General features: G+C 47.9%; 1 protein-coding gene across 1 annotated transcript; it reads left to right on the forward strand.

The window, feature by feature from the left end:
* Nucleotides 1-14,333: 14,333 nt before the first annotated feature.
* Nucleotides 14,334-16,049, forward strand: LOC147341169 (melanoma-associated antigen 10-like). The gene has a single exon (XM_086388518.1). It carries the CDS (start codon nucleotides 14,770-14,772, stop codon nucleotides 15,556-15,558), a length of 789 nt encoding a protein of 262 aa, XP_086244644.1. The 5' UTR covers nucleotides 14,334-14,769; the 3' UTR covers nucleotides 15,559-16,049.
* The last annotated feature ends 1,402 nt before the right edge of the window (nucleotides 16,050-17,451 follow it).

The raw sequence follows: 17,451 nt of genomic DNA on the forward strand, positions 1-17,451 counted from the left end.
AGACTGCCAGTCAAGGTTTGATGCATGAGACAGGGCACTCAGGGTATTGGGATGACACAGAGGGATGAAATGGGGAGGGACGTGGGAGGGGGGTTCAGGATGGGGGACACATGTACACCCATGGCTGATTTACACCAATGTATGGCAAAAACCACTACAATATTGTAAAGTAATTAGCTTCTAATTAAAATAAATTAATTAATTAAAAAATAACCCAACATCTAAGGAATATAAGCACTCCTTAAGAAAATCACACTGAGTGAACTATACTGAAGAAGGCCAAATTAAAGAACCATACAGAACAAGAATTTAAAGTATGTTTATTATACATCCTCAGTGTGATAAGAATTTTTAAAACATGAAGCTTCAGTAAGTTGCTATACTAAAAGAATCAAGTACAAATATTGAGCATGAGAAAGAAAATTTGCCCCAAATCTAGTCAAAGAATGTTTTGTGTCATGTAATTAAAATTTCATATCAAACAAGAAAAAAGAAAGAGTCAGAGGCTCTTCCAGGCTGAGAAACTGACACCTTCACTTTCACAATTATAGAATAGATAGCTAATAAGGACCTATTGTATAACACATGGAACTCTACTCAATACTCTGTAATATTCTCTATACGGGAAAATAATAAAAAAAATAGAGGATATGTGTATGTATGTATGTATATATATATACATATATATATATATATATATAACCGATTCACATTGTTGTACACCTGAAACTAACACAACATTGTAAGTCAATTGTACTCTAATAAAAATTCAAAAATAAACTGCACCTGAAAAAAAAAAAAGAAAATCAAGAAGTGCTGCCGCCTTGTGGGCATTTCTCCCAAAAGCACAATTCAAATCCAGGCTTCTGGGAACTGAATCCTCCCAAGGCCTTAGGGGCTGTAAATGACGCCTGCTCTCAAAAATGGGCCTTGAGAAGGATACTCAAGGAAAACGATGAAAGGGACAGGTTGTCAGGAAGCCTATTTCAGCCAGGAAAATTTACTCACCCACATTATAAGAGGAAAAGTGTAGAATCACAGGAAATCATCCCACCTAGCATCTCTTTCCTGACAAACGCAAACAAAAGGTCATAGGGGGAACCACCTGCTCCCAGGCAAGGCGTCCATCATCACTGAGTCTGCACACAGGTATACTTGGGAGGGCCGACAGCAAGGGGAACATTCTAGCCCACTGGCATGGGTGTAACTGGAACCAGCCACAGTGGGGACATCATGAGAGGACATAACGCCAAAAGGACCAGACCTAGCATATGGTGCCACACTCTCCCCATGGGGTGTACACGTGGAGACACCTCCACTGAAAAAGGCGTGCATCCCGATGGTCCCTGTCGCACTATTTTAAAGAGGCCAAACATGGAGGCAACAATTATCTCCTGGACATGACTGCATCCAGGAGATGCGACGCCCAGTTACAAGCTCATGTTCCTCGGCCATAGATCAGAATGAAGTCTTTGAGCTGCATGGATGGATCCAACTAAATGAAGGAATGCACACAGTGGGAGACAAAAACCTCACCACAGAACCATTCATAGGTGAACTCGACCACCTGAAACAGATGGACTTATTTAAAAAGGAGGAACAGACACAGAGTTAGCAAACAGACCTAGTGTTACCAAGGGGACAAAAGATGGAGGCATAAAACAGGAGGATGCACTTACCCTACACACACTCACATATGTAAACTAGGTCACCAAAGAAAACTTACTTACCATATAGCACAGAGAACTGTGGTCCACGACACTGTGTAATACCCTATCCATGCAAGGATCTAGAAAAGACCAGATATACCTCCACCTATGCTTGAATCAAGGTGTTGTACAAATGCAACAAACACATCATTGTCCATCAACTATACTCCAACGTGAATAGACATTATTTAACTGCTGTAAAAAACGACTACATTGAAACATGTATAATATCAAATATGAAACGAGTCGCCAGTCCAGGTTCAATGCATGACACTGGATGCTTGGGGCTGGTACACTGGGACGACCCAGAGGGATGGTACAGGGAGGGAGGAGGGAGGAGGGTTCAGGATGGACAACACGTGTATACCTGTGGCAGATTCATGTTGATATATGGCAAAACCAATACAATATTGTAAAGTTAAAAAAAAATGACTACTCTAGTCCCCTCAGGCCTGGGGAATCAGACTTGGGTCACATCGCTGGAGCCTGAGCAGCTTCGCCTCCCTCGGCTGGATGCTCCTGGGGCTGAGCACGATGTGCACCCATGATCCTCTCACCTTAGACCTGTCTGTACTCCCTTCTGGAGCAAAGCACAATCTCCAGACCCAGTTTGTCCCCGCAGGATTCAAATAATCCTAGGGCAACCAGAGAATGCAGGACATATTGGGATGGAAGAGCTTTGCAAAGCTGGCTGGTCTGCACTTCTCCCATTGTGGGGGTTCCCACCTCTGGCCTCGGACCTTAGAGTCACCTTACCTCTGGAAGGCGGCACCTTCAGAGGAGCAAATGGAGAGGTTAGGATTGGTCTCAGAGTGGGGATGGATTGGAGGGGCTGAACAGTAATGAGGATACTACAAAGAAAACACAGCCCACTGGCAGTGTGCTCTGGCACTTATCGCTCACATTTACAACCCAGCAAACCAATTTTCAGGAAGGCTCTCCTTCCCCAAATAGAGGGTTGAAAATCAGGAAGTGCTGCCGTCTTATGCCTGTTTCTCACAGCAACACCACTCAACCTGGGGCTTCTGGGAACGGAATACTCAGAAGGCTTAAGGGGTTGTAAGTGACACCTGTCTTCAAGCATGGCACTTGTACTGGATACAACCACAAACTCCAGGAGGGACAGGCTTTCAAGAAGCGCTTTTCAACTGGGAAATTTTACTCACTCTAAGTATAAAAGGAAAAATATAAAATCACAGGGAATTAGGGCAGCCAGAACCCAACACTTGTCTCTCCATGATGCAAAGAACATTCCAAGGAGGAATCACCTGCTGCCAGTCAAGGTGGCCTACATCAAACACTCTGCACACATTTCGTGTTGGGGAGGAATAAAACAGAGGGATCGCTCCTAGCATACTCTTAGGTGGGAAACTGGAATCAGCCATAGTGGGGAACAGCATGGGGAGACTTAACGCCTGAATAACTGAGGTAGCCTTTGATGCGGCACTCCTCCCCACTATATGTATGCTTGAAGACACCTCTGGTACAAAAGACATGTGAACCCCAACAATCCCTGCCACCCTTTTTAAAAGAGGCAAGCTGTGATTCAACCATAATGTCTCTGACAGATGATTGCATCCAGGAGATGAGATGCCCAGTTATAAATGGGTGTAGCTCAGCCATAGGTCAGAATGAAATGAAACCATCTGCAGCTACAGGGATGGGTCCTACTAAGTGGAAGAAATCAGACAGAGCAAGACAAAGACTGCACGCTATCATTCAGAGGTGAAATTGACCACCTGAAACAGACAAATTCATTCAAAAAGGAGGAATAAACACAGAGTAAGCAAACAGACTTAGTGTCAACCAGGGGACAAAAGAGTAGGGATAAAACATGAGGATGCACTTCCCATGCACACTTACATATGTAAACTAGGTCCACTTTCTTTAAGGTCCAGCTCTCACACCCATACATGACTACTGGAAAACCATAGCTTTGACTAGATGGACCTTTTTGGAGAAAGTAGTGTCTCTGCTTTTTATTATGCTGTCTAGGTTGGTCATAAGTGGCAGGAGGAAACAAATAAGTGTCAATTTTTCCCTGCATTGGGGTCTTTTCCAATGAGTCAGTTCTTTGCAACAGGCGGCCAAAGTACTGGAGCTTCAGCTTCAGCATCAGTCCTTCCAATGAGTATTCAGGGTTGATATCCTTTAGGATTGACTGGTTTGATCTCCTTGCATCCAAGGGACTCTCAAGAGTCTTCTCCAGCATCAATTCTTCCATTCTCAGGCTTTTTTATTGTACAGATCTCACATCCATACATGACTACTGGAAAAACCATAGCTTGACTATATGGATCTTTGTCGGCAAAGTAATGTCTCTGCTTTTTAATTCGCTATCTAGGTTTTTCATCCAAGGAGCAAGTGTCTTTTAATTTCAAGTGAAAGAGGACAGTGGAAAAGTTGGTGTAAAACTCAACATTCCAAAAACTAAGGTCATGGCATATTGTCCCATCACTTCATGGCAAATAGATGGGGAAACAACGGATACAGTGAGGGACTTTATTTTGGGGGGCTGCAAAAATCACTGCAGATGGTGACTGCAGCCATGAAATGAAAAGACGCTCGCTCCTTGGAAGAAAAGCTATGACCAACCTAAACAGCATATTGAAAATAGAGACATTACTTTGCCAACAAAGGTCCATCTAGTCAAGGCTATGGTTTTTCCAGTAGTCATGTATGGATGTGAGAGCTGGACCATAAAGAAAGCTGAGCACCAAAGAATTGATGCTTTTGAACTGTGTTGTTGGAAAAGACTCTTGAGAATCCCTTGGACTGTAAGGAGATCAAACTCATCCATCGTAAAGGAAATCAGTTCTGAATATTCATTCATTGGAAGTACTAATGCTGAAGCTGAAACTCCAATACATAGGCCACCTGATGCAAAGATATGACTCATTGGAAAAGACCCTGATGCTGGGAAAGATTGAAGGCAGAAGGAGAAGGGGCCGACACAGGGTGAGATGGTTGGATGGCATTACCGACTGGATGGTCATGAGTTTAAGCAAGATCCAGGAGTGGTGATGAACAGGGAAGCCTGGTGTGCTGCAGTTCATGGGGTCACAAAGAGTCGGACATGACTGAGCAACTGAACTGAGCTGATACTTTCCTGTGTACATACACAGGCAGGACAAGCTACAATTATGTTGATGCCCCCAAGGACTTCCCTGTAGCTCAATTGGTAAAGAGTTTGCCCGCAATGCAGGAGACCAGAGTTCGATCCCTGGGTTGGGAAGATCCTCTGGAGAAAGAAATGGTAATCCACTCCAGTAGTCTTGCCTGGAGAATTCCATGGACAGAGAAGCCTCGTGGGCTACAGTTGGTGGGGTCGCAAAGAGTTGGACACGACTGAGCGACTAACACACACACACCACACACACAGATAAATATATAGTTTATTATGTGTGATAATGTTAATCAGTTCTCTTAAGGCCAGTTCTTGGAAGTATGCTAGGCATAGACTTGGGACTGAGAGCGTAACAGGCAGGAGGGTTAGAGGGTCCCCAAGCCGAGGAAATAGGCAGCAAGTGTCAGAATTTTCTCCCCCTCTCTTAAGCGGCAGGAGGAAACAAACTACAAGTGTCAGACTTTTTTTCCTTCTCTATACAAAGTAAAAGGAGGTTTCTTTTAAAATTCCGCATTTCCATGATGATACCTGTTACCACCTGAACTTAACTTCTCTCAAACCTTTAGCTAACCAATGTGTTTTTCCTATGGAAATACTTCTCTTAAGCAATGTTATTGAACTTATTTCATTATTTACTTTAAACTCTGTCTTTCTTCAAGTAGGTTCCACCCAAGACTCAGAGGGGATAATAGCTCAACAAACCAGTATGTTTTACTCATGGAAATGTTCACTTAAGCTATGTTAATTAAACTATGTATTTGCTTGGAAACCAGCCTTTCTTCAAGATTCATGTGAATTGTTTTATGGATCAGGATGACTCATCTTGTGCCAAATGCATGTTGTGGGTGAGGGGCCTGGTGCCACTCTCTCAGTTTCGAGGCATTCCTTTCTCTAATGAGCAGCTTGCTGATAGGGCTTCCCTGGTGGCTCAGAGGTAAAGCCTCTGTGTGCAATGTGGGAGACCCGGGTTTGAGCCCTGGATCAGGAAGCTCCCCTGGAGAAGGAAATGCCAACCCACTCCAGTACTCTCGCCTGGAAAGTTCCGTGGGCTACAGTCCATGGGGTCGCAAAGAGTTGGACACAACTGAGCGACTTCACTTTCACTTTTGACTTTTCAATAGGTATATAACTTCTTGCTCTAAACAAACAAGGGTGCACTCTTTCTGCCCCCTTCTGATGTCTATGTCAGAAGCTTTCTCTATCTCTTTAATACTTTAATAAAACTTTACTACACAAAGCTCTGAGAGATCAAGCCTTGTCACTGGCCCTGGATCGAATTCCTCTCTGCAAGCCAAGAATCCTGGCATCACTCACGGCTCATAGGGACAACCTTTCAGTATTGGCTCAAGATGAAGCATTTTATGGCATGGCTGCAGTCAGGTCATCAGGCAGTTCGCCTTTTCCCTCTGGAGGCAGTTACAGTATCTGTAAAACTCAGAAATGTGGGACTTCCCTTGTGATCCAATGGTTAGGAATTTGCCTTCAAATGCAGGGGACATGGGTTTGATCCCTGGTCAGGGAAGTGAGATCCCACAAGTTATACAGCAGCTAAGCCTGCGTGCCACATCAAAAGATCCCACATCCACAGCAAAGATCCCATGTGCCACAACTAAGACTTGATGCACTCAAATAAATATTTTTCAAAAAGAAAAAAAAAAAAAAGAGGAAAAGGGAAAATGGTAGGGAGACAGATGAAAAGAAATGGGTCATGAGTTAATAACTGATGAACTTCAGTGATGAGCACGTGAGTTTTATTATACTCTTTTCTTTACTTTTGTGTATGCTTGATCAATTACCACAATCAAAAATTTAAAATATAGACTTAAAAAGACAAAAGGATGAGTGAACTATAATGTCATCTAGCATAGCAGGAAGTCAGCAGAGAATGTCTAAAGTTGAGAACTACATTAAAAAGTTAATAAAGATATAAGCACAGTATTTACAAAGATCGAGGCAAATTATCAGACAAACTGAAACTAGAAATGCTGAAAATGAGAAAGGGATGCTGATGGGAAGTGCATAGGACCTTTGATTTGTATTATGTGCCTTTTGTTCTCCCTGACTTTCATTCCGGGTTGAATTGTGTCTGCCCACAACCCACTGCCCCAAAAAAGATTTTTTGAAGTCCTCATCCCTAATAATTCAACATGTGACCTTATCTGGAAATACGGTTATTACAGAGGTAATCAAGGTAAAATCAGGTCAGTAAGGTGGAATGTAATCTAATGTGACTGATGTCCTTATAAAAAGGGGGAAATTTGCACCCAGAAGGCAGGCACATACAGGAAGAAAATGTCAACCTGAAGATGGAGGATTGGAATGATGCATCGACAAGACAATGAATAGCAAAAAATGCCAGTAAACCACCAGCAGCTGGATGGGGTAAGGAAAGATCCTTCTCTTACTGGTTTCAGAAGGTGCAAAGCTCTGCAAATACCTTGATTCCAGACTTCCTGTTTCCATATAGTGAGAGAATACATTTTTGTTGTTCTAAGCCATGTAGTTTGTGGTATTTAGTCACAGTAACCCTAGAAAAGAAACACAACTTAAAAACATTTCAAAATGCAATGCGATTGATGAGCTATGCTGAAGGTAAGCTAAAATAGAAAATTACTTGCACCAGTTGGCATAATTCTATTGGTTTTGTTATTATTTCGCTGGGAAGTAGCAGCAGAAGGACAAGAGTGAGAGCAAATGCAGGGGGCTCATGAGAGAGCAGCTTGGGTGACAGTGGTTAAGAGTGAGGGCATGAGAGAACTGATTTTAGTCAGAGTGGGATCCCAAAGTTTAAGATGTTTGAGGTGGAGCAGATCGTGAGAATGAAAAGTGGAGAATGTGGCTGTGCAGGTGGGGAGCTGAGGTGCAGAGAAGAGAGATTGTCAGAGGCAAGGGAGAAGTCAAGGACCTATGAGTAGCGTGGGCTGCCCAGGTAGACACTAAAATCACCCAGAATGATGGCAGGACTCAGGATACCAAGAACACCAGTGAGCCAGGTGCCTGCGTCTTCGATGAATGAAGAAGGACCAATAAGTGCTGTGTAACCACAATCTCAGTGGCTGTAAAGACCACCCATTTATTATCTCATAGCTTCTTTGGGTCAGAAGTCTGGGTGCAGGTTAACTGGGTCTTCTGCTCAGGGTTTCACAAAGCTGCAGTCGATGTGCTAGCCAGGGCTATGTTCTCATCTGAGGCCCTGGGTTCTCTTCCAACTGATTCTTATTGTTGACAGAGTTCAGTTTCTTGGGGTATAGGACCGAGGTCCTCATTTTCTTGCTGGCCATCATCCAAGAATTGCTCTCAGCTCCTAGATACCACTTACAGTTCCTTGCCACACAGCCCTCTTACAGGTGCTCTCACATGGTAGTCTACTTCATCAAGGCCAGCAAGGGGAAGCTCTCTAATGTGGGGAAAGCCTGGCCCTCTTTTGTAAGGATCACCTGATGAGGTCAGAATCACACAGGATAATCTCCCTTTTGATTAAGTGAAAGTCATCTGATTAGGGACCTTAATTATATCTGCAAAAATTCCTACACCTCCCACACACACTATTGTTGGCAAACAAGTAGTCCATTCCACCTGTACAACATACATTCAAAGAGAAGGGATTATACACGGACATATATACCCGGGGTGGGGGGACGGGTAGAAAACTTGGAGGCCATACAGAATTTGACCTACCACAAACGAGCCCTATCTGGAACCTCGACTCCACCAGAGAACAGACATTTTAATTCCACATTGCTCCAGTTACTTCTTACTAATGACTAATTATTGCTATCCAGCAACTTGGGATTTTCTCCTCCTAGCAGGCTATCACCTAAATTCTGTGAGGCTTAGTTTCCTGGCATCTGGAGAAACAGAGAATCTGGCCCCTGTCATTGGCCACTGTATACGCCAGCATCCACTGGACTGTGATGCAGCAGTACATCCCATGTGGCCCTCAAAGACAGCACATCTTCATGCTGGCTTCCAATGAGGTGTCGTCATCCTAGCCTGGTTCCTAGCTACACCATCCACAGCAACATCCTTTGGAGGGTGACTTTTTCTTTCTCTGCCACAATCACTACTTCTTCTTGGGGACACAGGTAAGTTCAGCTGCTTTCCTATGCTACTTTAGTGCCACAGGAAGCACAGGGAGCTGCCTCCGGCAATTCCACAGCAGAGCCATGCTGGTGGGAGAGGACTTCTAAGACTGAACACTGTTCAGGGTACAGTCCAGCGAGGGATCACAAGTTCCTCTGACCTGGGATTTCTATCATCCTCCCACCTTTGACCCTAACTCCTGGGGTGAGGGCATAACACATGGGTCTGTTGGTCAACATCCCCAAATATCCTGCCACAGCAGAAGGATGAGGATTCAGGGAGAATTCAAGGTTTGTTTCAATCCGATCTGGGATCTTCAGATGGGCACTCCGTAAAGTCAACCTCTGCCTCTTCCATTCACTGCTGTATGCACAGGGCTGGCACAATGTGTTGGACTTCGAGGAATCACTGAGATGAGCAGCACAATCAGAAGTACTTGAGTGAGAAGGCAGAGCAGCCAAGATTGTACTCAGCGCGCTGCCAGTGAGGGCTCTCACCCTGCACAGAGCAGCAGGTAGCACCCTTGTCTCTGGGCATGTGAACTGAATCTGAGGAGCCCGATGTGGACTGCAATTGCTACCACAAGTGCTGGGCACCAAGGGCCCCGTTCCAGGCAGTGACTGTCTCAGGATGTGCTAGACGGGTCTCTAACTGCCTGGGGAGTGGCTGGTGCACAGATCTGGATCTGGGCTGCCAGGAGGTGGATGATACAGCAGGACTAGCCTGGTTTCTGCAGCTTCCCAGGTGGCACTAGTGGTGAAGAACCCGCCTGCCAATGCAGGAGACATGAGAGATGCAGGTTTGATCCCTGGGTCAGGAAGATCCTCCATCATAGGAAATGGCAACTCACTCCAGTATTCTTGCCTGGAGAATCCCGTGGACAGAGGAACCTGGTGTGCTACAAAGTGTCAGACAGGACTGTAGAGACTTAGCACACACACAGCCTGGTTTCTAGCTGTGGACTCCTGGAGGGAGTGAAAGTGAATTGAATCACAACCAGAACCTGATACTGCTGAAGTAAAACCCAGTGGAACATGAGGGCACAGAAGAAGGACTGGGCATCACTGCAGCCTTGACATTTGCTGAGCTTCGGGCTTCCCTGGTGAATTGATGCTTTTGAACTGTGGTGTTGGAGAAGACTCTTGAGAGTCCCTTGGTCTGCAAGGAGATCCAACCAGTCCATCCTAAAGGAAATCAGTCCTGAATGTTCATTGGAAGGACTGATGCTGAAGCTGAAACTCCAATAGTTTGCCCTCTGATGCGAAGGACTGATTCATTGGAAAAGACCCTGATGCTGGGAAAGATTGAAGGTGGGAGGAGTAGGGGACAACAGAGGATGAGATGGTTGGATGGCATCACCAACTCGATGGGCATGAGTTTGAGTAAGCTCCGAGAGTTGGTGATGGACAGGGAGGCCTGGCGTGCTGCAGTCCATGCGGTTGCAGAGTCGGATACAACTGAGTGAACTGAACCAAACTGATTCCTGAGTCTGTGCAAATATCCACCTGATATACCAGCCAGCAAAGGCCTGACCTTTCCTTAAAAGTACTATCTCAACAGATACAAAGAGACTAAATATAGAACTGGAGTATGAGATAGATTGAAACATAGCAATAGCAGATACTCTAACAATTTAAGTATATATATGGTGGCTCAATGGTAAAAGAATCTGCCTGCAATGCAGGAGATGCAAGAGACTCGAGTTTAATCCCTGGGTCAAGAAGATCCCCTGGAGAAGGACATAACAAACCACTCCAGTATTCTTACCTAGAGAATCCCATGGACAGCGGAGCTGGTGTGCTACAGTCCATAGGGATGCAAAAAGTTGGACATGACTGAAACAATTGAGTAGCAGCAGTGTAGTCCAAAAATTAATATATAGCTAAAAATCCAAGCATACATCCACATATACATGTTCAGTACATACACTGTGGTTTGTCCATGTATGAGTATATAAGCACATATAACCATTTTTCTTTTTTAAAATCACTCAGTTGTGTCTGACTCTTTGTGAACCCATAGACTATACAGTCCATGGAATTCTCCAGGCCAGAATACTGAAGTGGGTAGCCTTTCACTTCTCCAGGGGATCTTCAAAACCAGGGATCGAACCCTGGTCTCCCTCATTGCAGGTGGATTCTTCACCAGCTGAGCCACAGGGAAGCCCAAGAATACTGCAGTGGGTAGCCTATCCCTTCTCCAGCAGATCTTCCCAACCCAGGAATTGAACTGGGTCTCCTGCACTGCGGCAGATTCTTTCCCAACTGAGCTATGAGGGAAACATCTAATCTACACAAATATTATACATACAAATCTAACACACACCTCATAGACATTTGAAATGTATTCAGCAATATGAATGAGGATTTAAACATTCATTGTTGGAGTAAAAAGGATAGCACTCCAACAGGATTAATTCTTATCACTGAGCTCTGAAGATTTGATGCTTTTGAACTGTGGTGGTGGAGAAGACTCTTGAGAGTCCTTCGGACAGCAAGGGGATCAAATCAGTCAATCCTAAATGAAATCAACCCTGAATAGAATACTCATTGGAAGGACTGATGCTGAAGTTGGAACTCCGATACTTTGGCCACTTGATGCGAAGAGCCAACTCATTGGAAAAGACTGATGCTGGGAACAGTTGAAGGCAGAAGGAGAAGGGAACGACAGAGGATGAGATGGTTGGATGGCATCATCTACTCAATGGACATGAATCTGTGTAGGTTCTGGGGGTTGGTGATGGACAGGGAAGCCTGGCATGCTACAGTCCATGGAGTCCCAAAGAATCAGACACGACTGAGTGAATGAACAACAACCAACAGGTAATATTATTTAATCATCAAACCAAGGGTTCCCCTAAATCACCTGCCACTACTCAGCCACATCACCTAAAACCAAATATTTTATATAAAATGTTTTTGAAGTATGGTGAATGCTGAGGGGCCCCCATGGGAAGATGTGTAGTTCCCGTTGCTCCCCCATGGTCATGGGCACAGAAGGCCCCCATCCAGCATCTGTCCTGGGACTGCAGCTATCTATCGAGTATTAAGGAGTCCCCCTCTTGAGTGAGGATGAGGGGTTCCAGTCACCCCGGAAGAGGTTCCCATCCAATACAACTCCACTCCTACTGGGACTCCTGGAGACCCTGGTCCGGCTGTCAGGCCGAGCCACCTCTCCTCCACCACTTCCTCAGTGACTCAGGGAGTCAGAGTTGGTCTGAGGGCACAGTCTCATGTGGACAGAGGGAGGGGCCCCCGTCCTGGAGAGACTAGAGGTTAGGACTGAGGGTGCCCAAGGGATGCATGTGCGGCCCTCCCGACAGCCGTGGGGGACCACAGGGTGTGGCGTCCAGATGTGACGTCACTGACCCCGCTGGGAGGGGAGAAGTGAGGGCCTGGGTCATGGAACTCGGGTTCAAGTCAGCAGAGTGAAGGAGCGCAGCTGTGCTAGGAGTAAAGATAGAACCCTGAAGGGGGCGCTGGGACCCCAGGACATACAGGTCGTCACTGCTTTTAGCCGTGCAAGACCCTGACAGGTTTGGCGGAACGAGCCCCTTCTCCTGCTTGCTTCTCAGGGGTCCTGGCTTGGGGAGATGCGGGTTCTAAGGCAAGCAAAGTTGGCAGCTGAGGGCGATGCCTAGGTGAGCTGGGAGTCAAGGTGACAAAGAGAAAGAGGGTTGAGGAACCCCTGTGGGATCATCTCAGCTTTGGGAAGCCCTGGGCTTAGGAGCCCTTAAACACGTCCACAGTGTCCTCCCGGGGTTTAAGGGCAGTGAAGGCCTTGATGTGAGGGTCCTGCTTCAGGTCGACATAGGGACATCCCCGGACTTGTCAGGGCTCAAGATGAGGGCCTTGAGGGAGGACACAGGTAACCCCACAGGTCCTGGCACCTGCTGTCAGCCCTGGGAGACCCTGGTGGTGGCATGAGCACAGGGTCGCAGAGACACTGGAGACTTGATATACGGGAGGGGCCTCAGAGGGTGAAGGGGAGGATCTTAGGTTCTGAAAGAGTCTGGGTGAGGACCCTGAGGGAGGTCTGCAGGGACCCTGGCCCTGGGATAGGTTGAGTCCAATATGTGCGGTCTCACTTCCTGATATTCGGGTCTCAGCCTGAGGTCCTGAAACAAGGGGCAGACTTCCTGACATCCGGGTCTCAGACTGGGGACTTCGCATATGGTGCCGAGACTCAGGTGGGCCAATTCCCAGGTCCTGTGGTGTGTCAAGTTGAGGACACTGAGGGAGGAATAGGGTATCGTGGACCACAATCAGAGGAGACCTCAGAGTGCTAAGCCTGTCTCTGTTATCAGTCCAGGGTGTCCGTGGGATAGAATGAGCAAAACAGGCATGGTCTGACTTCCTGACATCCGGGTCTTGGAGAGGCGGGCCCTGGTATAAGGGGCCGGGGCTTCCGTTGGGGAGAGGCGAGAATCCCAGGTCCTGATTGGACGCAAGGTGAGGCGCCTGAAGGAGGACTGAGGGGGTCCCTGTGTGAGGACCGATGGAACCCCACAGATCCCCACCCCAGTTGTTGGCCCCGGGAGCCCTTGTGGTGAGAAGAGCACACTAAGCCTGTCACACATGCAGGTCTCAGAGAAACTGGGGACTTGGTGTGAGGAGCCGGGCCTCAGGTAGGGAGAGGACAGAGCCCAGGTCCTACCAGGAGTCAAGGTGAGGACACTGAGGGAGGAGGGGAGCCCGACCCCAGAACTGAGGAGACCCTGGTAGTCCCAGGGCGGGATGACCATGTGCAGGATTTCCTGACACCCGGTTCTCAGAGAGCCTGGGGACCTGGTGAATGTGGCGGGGTTTCAACATGGCGGACGGGACAATCACGGGTCCTGCCTGGAGTCTAGGCTCCATGCGGGGAAGGACTGAGGCTGTTAGACCCTAAGGCAGGGAGGGATCCTTGCTCTTGCCCCGAGGGCTGGCACGGGGGCCGGTCTTGGAGGCCCCAGAGCAGGGTGAGCAGCTTATTCACCTCTTTCTTAGGGGCCTTAAAGTGAGGTGTTCTGGTGGAGGGCAGAAGCTTCAGGTCTGCAGAGGCCACACTCCCTGGATACTGAGGGAGGACTCAGCAGACGCCCGCCCCTCTGTTCAGTGCTGGGAAGCCAGATAGGATGTGAGGAGCGGTGACCCAGCATCTCCCCAGCTTAGGAACCACGGGAGGCCCTAGGCAGGTGAGGCCACATATCAGGCCCCCCCAAAAGTTTGTCCAGACGTGGCTCTTGTTCTGAGTTTCCCTGCAGGCCCCCAAAGAGGGAAAGTCCAGGCCATTCCAGTGGAAAAGTGAGCACTACACGTGAGCCCCAAAGGGACTAGCCACCCAAGATCTGGGGGGACTTCACAGAGTCAACCCCTCCTACCAGCACAGAAGGCCTAGGTCTGTGCCACAGTCTAGCCCCGAGGTACCCCCTCCATTTGTCTCACAGGGGCTCCAGGAACCAGGAGGAGAAGACTGAGGTCTGAGGTCTGTGTTCTGAGGTCACAGGAGTGCCAGCAGTCAAGGTGAGGTGGGTGTCCTGAGTGTGCGCAGGGTTTCCCCATCCCAGAACAGAGGAGACCTCAAAAGGGCCTAATTCCCCCACCTTGTCAGCCCCAGAACCTCAGGCTGTACTGGCTGCAGCCTGAGCCGGAATTTCTCTTTCTCGTTTGACAGGGGACTGACCACCAAGGAGGAGCGCCCCTGTAACGCCCAAGAGCAGCCCTCAAGGAAGACCAGTAAGTGGACTCAGTCAGAGCCACCCGTGGCGCATTTCAAAACTGAGACCATTTACACTCTCTCTCTTTCCTAGATCAGTGGTCTCCATTTTCCCCCTGCCACACCCCCACTGGGCACAAGACCCCAGTCATCATGCCTGTGGTCCCGACAAATGAGCTCTGCACTTCTGAGGAAGACCTTCAGGGCCAAATCCAGGCCGAGGGCCCAGTGGAGGTGCAGCTCCTGGGGGCTGAGGCAGAGGATGCCTCAACCCCTCTGGCCTCCTTCCCTCCAGTCTCATCTTCCTCTGCCATTGGAGATGCGGAGATCTTGCTTATGCAGGCTCTGAATAGGATGACATGTGAACTACTGGAGTTCCTGATCCTCAAGTATGGCACCCAGGAGCCGATTTTCCAGGCTGAAATGCTGAATACAGTCCTCAGGGATAACCAGGCCCACTTCCCAGTGGTCTTCCGTAAAGCCACACAGTGCCTGCAGCTGGCCTTTGGCCTGGATATGAAAGAGGTGGACCACAGAGAGCACATCTATGTCATGGTCCCCGTCCTGGGCCTCACCCTCAATGAGATGCAGACGGATGAGCAGAGCATACCAAAGGCTGGCCTCCTGGTGGCAGCCCTGAGCCTGATTCTCCTAGCAGGGGACCGGATCAGTGAGGAGAAGGTCTGGGGAGCACTTAGCAAGATGGAGGTATTTCCTGGGGCACAGCACTGCATCTATGGGGAGCCCAAGGAGCTGCTGACCCAAGTGTGGGTGCGGGCGGGGTACCTGAAGTACCGGCAGGTGCGTTACAGCCACCCTGCTCGTTACGAGTTCCTGTGGGGTCCCCGGGCCTATGCAGAGACCAGCAAGCAGAAAGTCAAGGACTATCTGCGCAAGATCAATGGAAGGGGTCCCAGGTTCTTCCCACCCCGGTGGACATAGGTGTGAGGGAGGAGGAAGAGGGGCCCTGAGCCAGAGCAGCAGCCAGGCTCCTTTCAGGCCCACATCCAGCAGCTTGTCCTGGGGGTAGGAAGGGAGGCTGATGCTTCCCTCTGTGTTTGAAGAGGGAGCATTCAGCCTGCTCAGTCGTGACAGCTGGGAGAGTTGGGGGAACTGGTGTGTAGCATCTTTGGTTCCTGTTCGCTACAATGACATGGAGATCCACTTCTGTTTCCTTTAGAAATTTTTCAAATGTTATTCCTTTTAATAGAAGGCCTAACGAGCTTCAGTGTCCAACTATGTCAGTAGCGTTGATCACAGTGTGTTTGTGCTCACCAGTTCAAGAACATGAGTTTTGCTGTTTTGTAAAAGTGATTGTGAACTCTCATTTTATTTTGTCACCCTGAACAAGATTACATGGACTTGGAATATAACTATTTTGGAAATATGATACTACTTAGTAAGAATTAAGAAATAAAATGTATTTGAGGTGAGTTCCTCTGTACTTCTTGTCTGTCATTTTATACAGCTAATCTATCTCTGTTCAATTGGAGTTTTTCAAGTAATTATTTAAGAAAGTACAAAAAAGCCTGATTTGACTTGATAAGTGTCCCACTCCGGCTCATTTATTCCACAGACCTTCATGGAGCCTGTGCTCTGTGGAAGGCCCTGTGTTCACAGTGGGGACACTAGAAGCAGGACACCCCAACACCTAGAGCGATGATCTAAGAGCTGCAGTCACATGAGGACGGTGGACAGACATCCCCTAGTTCCACAGAACAGGGCAACCAGGGGCAGGGTCCAGGAGGATCACTTGAGTGTCGGTGCCTGGGCCAGGGTGGTTTGGGGCTTTGGGAAGCTGGGTTCATTCTGTGGGAGGTGATTGTGATGAGGGTGGATGGCGGCAGCAGCCAGAGTTATACACAGTGTCTTATGGGTGAGAAGAAAATCTGAAATGGGACATACACACTAGAAGACCCTCTTCTGTCCTAGATAAATTTCCTGGGGCAGGAAGGGAAGTCACACTATGGTCAGGAACAGTTAGACACCTGTTTATGCTGCTTGATCTAGGTACACCAAAAATTTGCAAAATGGGGAGTGGTGAGTGGACTTTGGTTTGCTGCACAATCTACTCAGTCTTGGAGAATATAGTTGAAGACGTCTTGCTAAGCACCCCCAAACTTTTGGTAGGCTTTTAATGGAGTGTCTTCTTTGAAACTGGTGGCTGTGCACTTAACCTAATGGATGAGCTTATCCAGGTGGTCAGGCCCTAAAGCCATAGATGAGGATGGGTTATGGAAACCACAGTGGCAAAATCTGCACTGAACTTGAATTCACACACCTCAGAATTCTCCTTGGAGGTGAAAAGTGCGGCATTGTGCATATCCTAGCTAGATTTTATGAATAAAACTCCCACTGCCCTTGTTCTCTCACTGTCACTTGCCTGATACCTGCCCTCATGAAGCTCATGGCTGTCGGGGAGCCTACGGGCACCTTGCAGGTGCTGAGACAAGTCCCATCGTGTGGTGGCAGCCGGGCCTCTGGGTGAGACTGTGTCTGGCGTCAGGAGGCAGGGGCACATCCTCAGCTCGCTGAGACTGTGGGCAGCATCACTGCAGAGGGAAGGGCAGAAAGAGCACTGGAGGGAGCTGGGGGGACCCCTCCCTGACGTTCACAAGAGTCTTGGAAACTAAATCAGATCTTGCATTTGAAAGTGGCAACACAGAGTAGTGACTAGAAACAGTTGGAGGTTCAAGTCACATTTGGCTTTCTCAAAAACTCCTCAACACATGAAGGGAATCGTCTTCATCGCAGGCTACACTTACCAGCTGCTGTCTGTTGAGCACCGAGCACACTGCAGGGCAGGCAAGAGACTCCAGGTCCTTGCCCACATCT

This window comes from Bos grunniens, chromosome X, assembly GCF_055505025.1.
Source record: "Bos grunniens cultivar Pamir isolate PY7600 chromosome X, Bosgru_T2T1.0, whole genome shotgun sequence".
Classification (NCBI taxonomy): Eukaryota; Metazoa; Chordata; class Mammalia; order Artiodactyla; family Bovidae; genus Bos; species Bos grunniens.

Bases quoted from the DNA above. Each gene is read 5' to 3' on its own strand.
- LOC147341169 (XM_086388518.1), top strand. From the start codon at position 14,770: ATGCCTGTGGTCCCGACAAATGAGCTCTGCACTTCTGAGGAAGACCTT.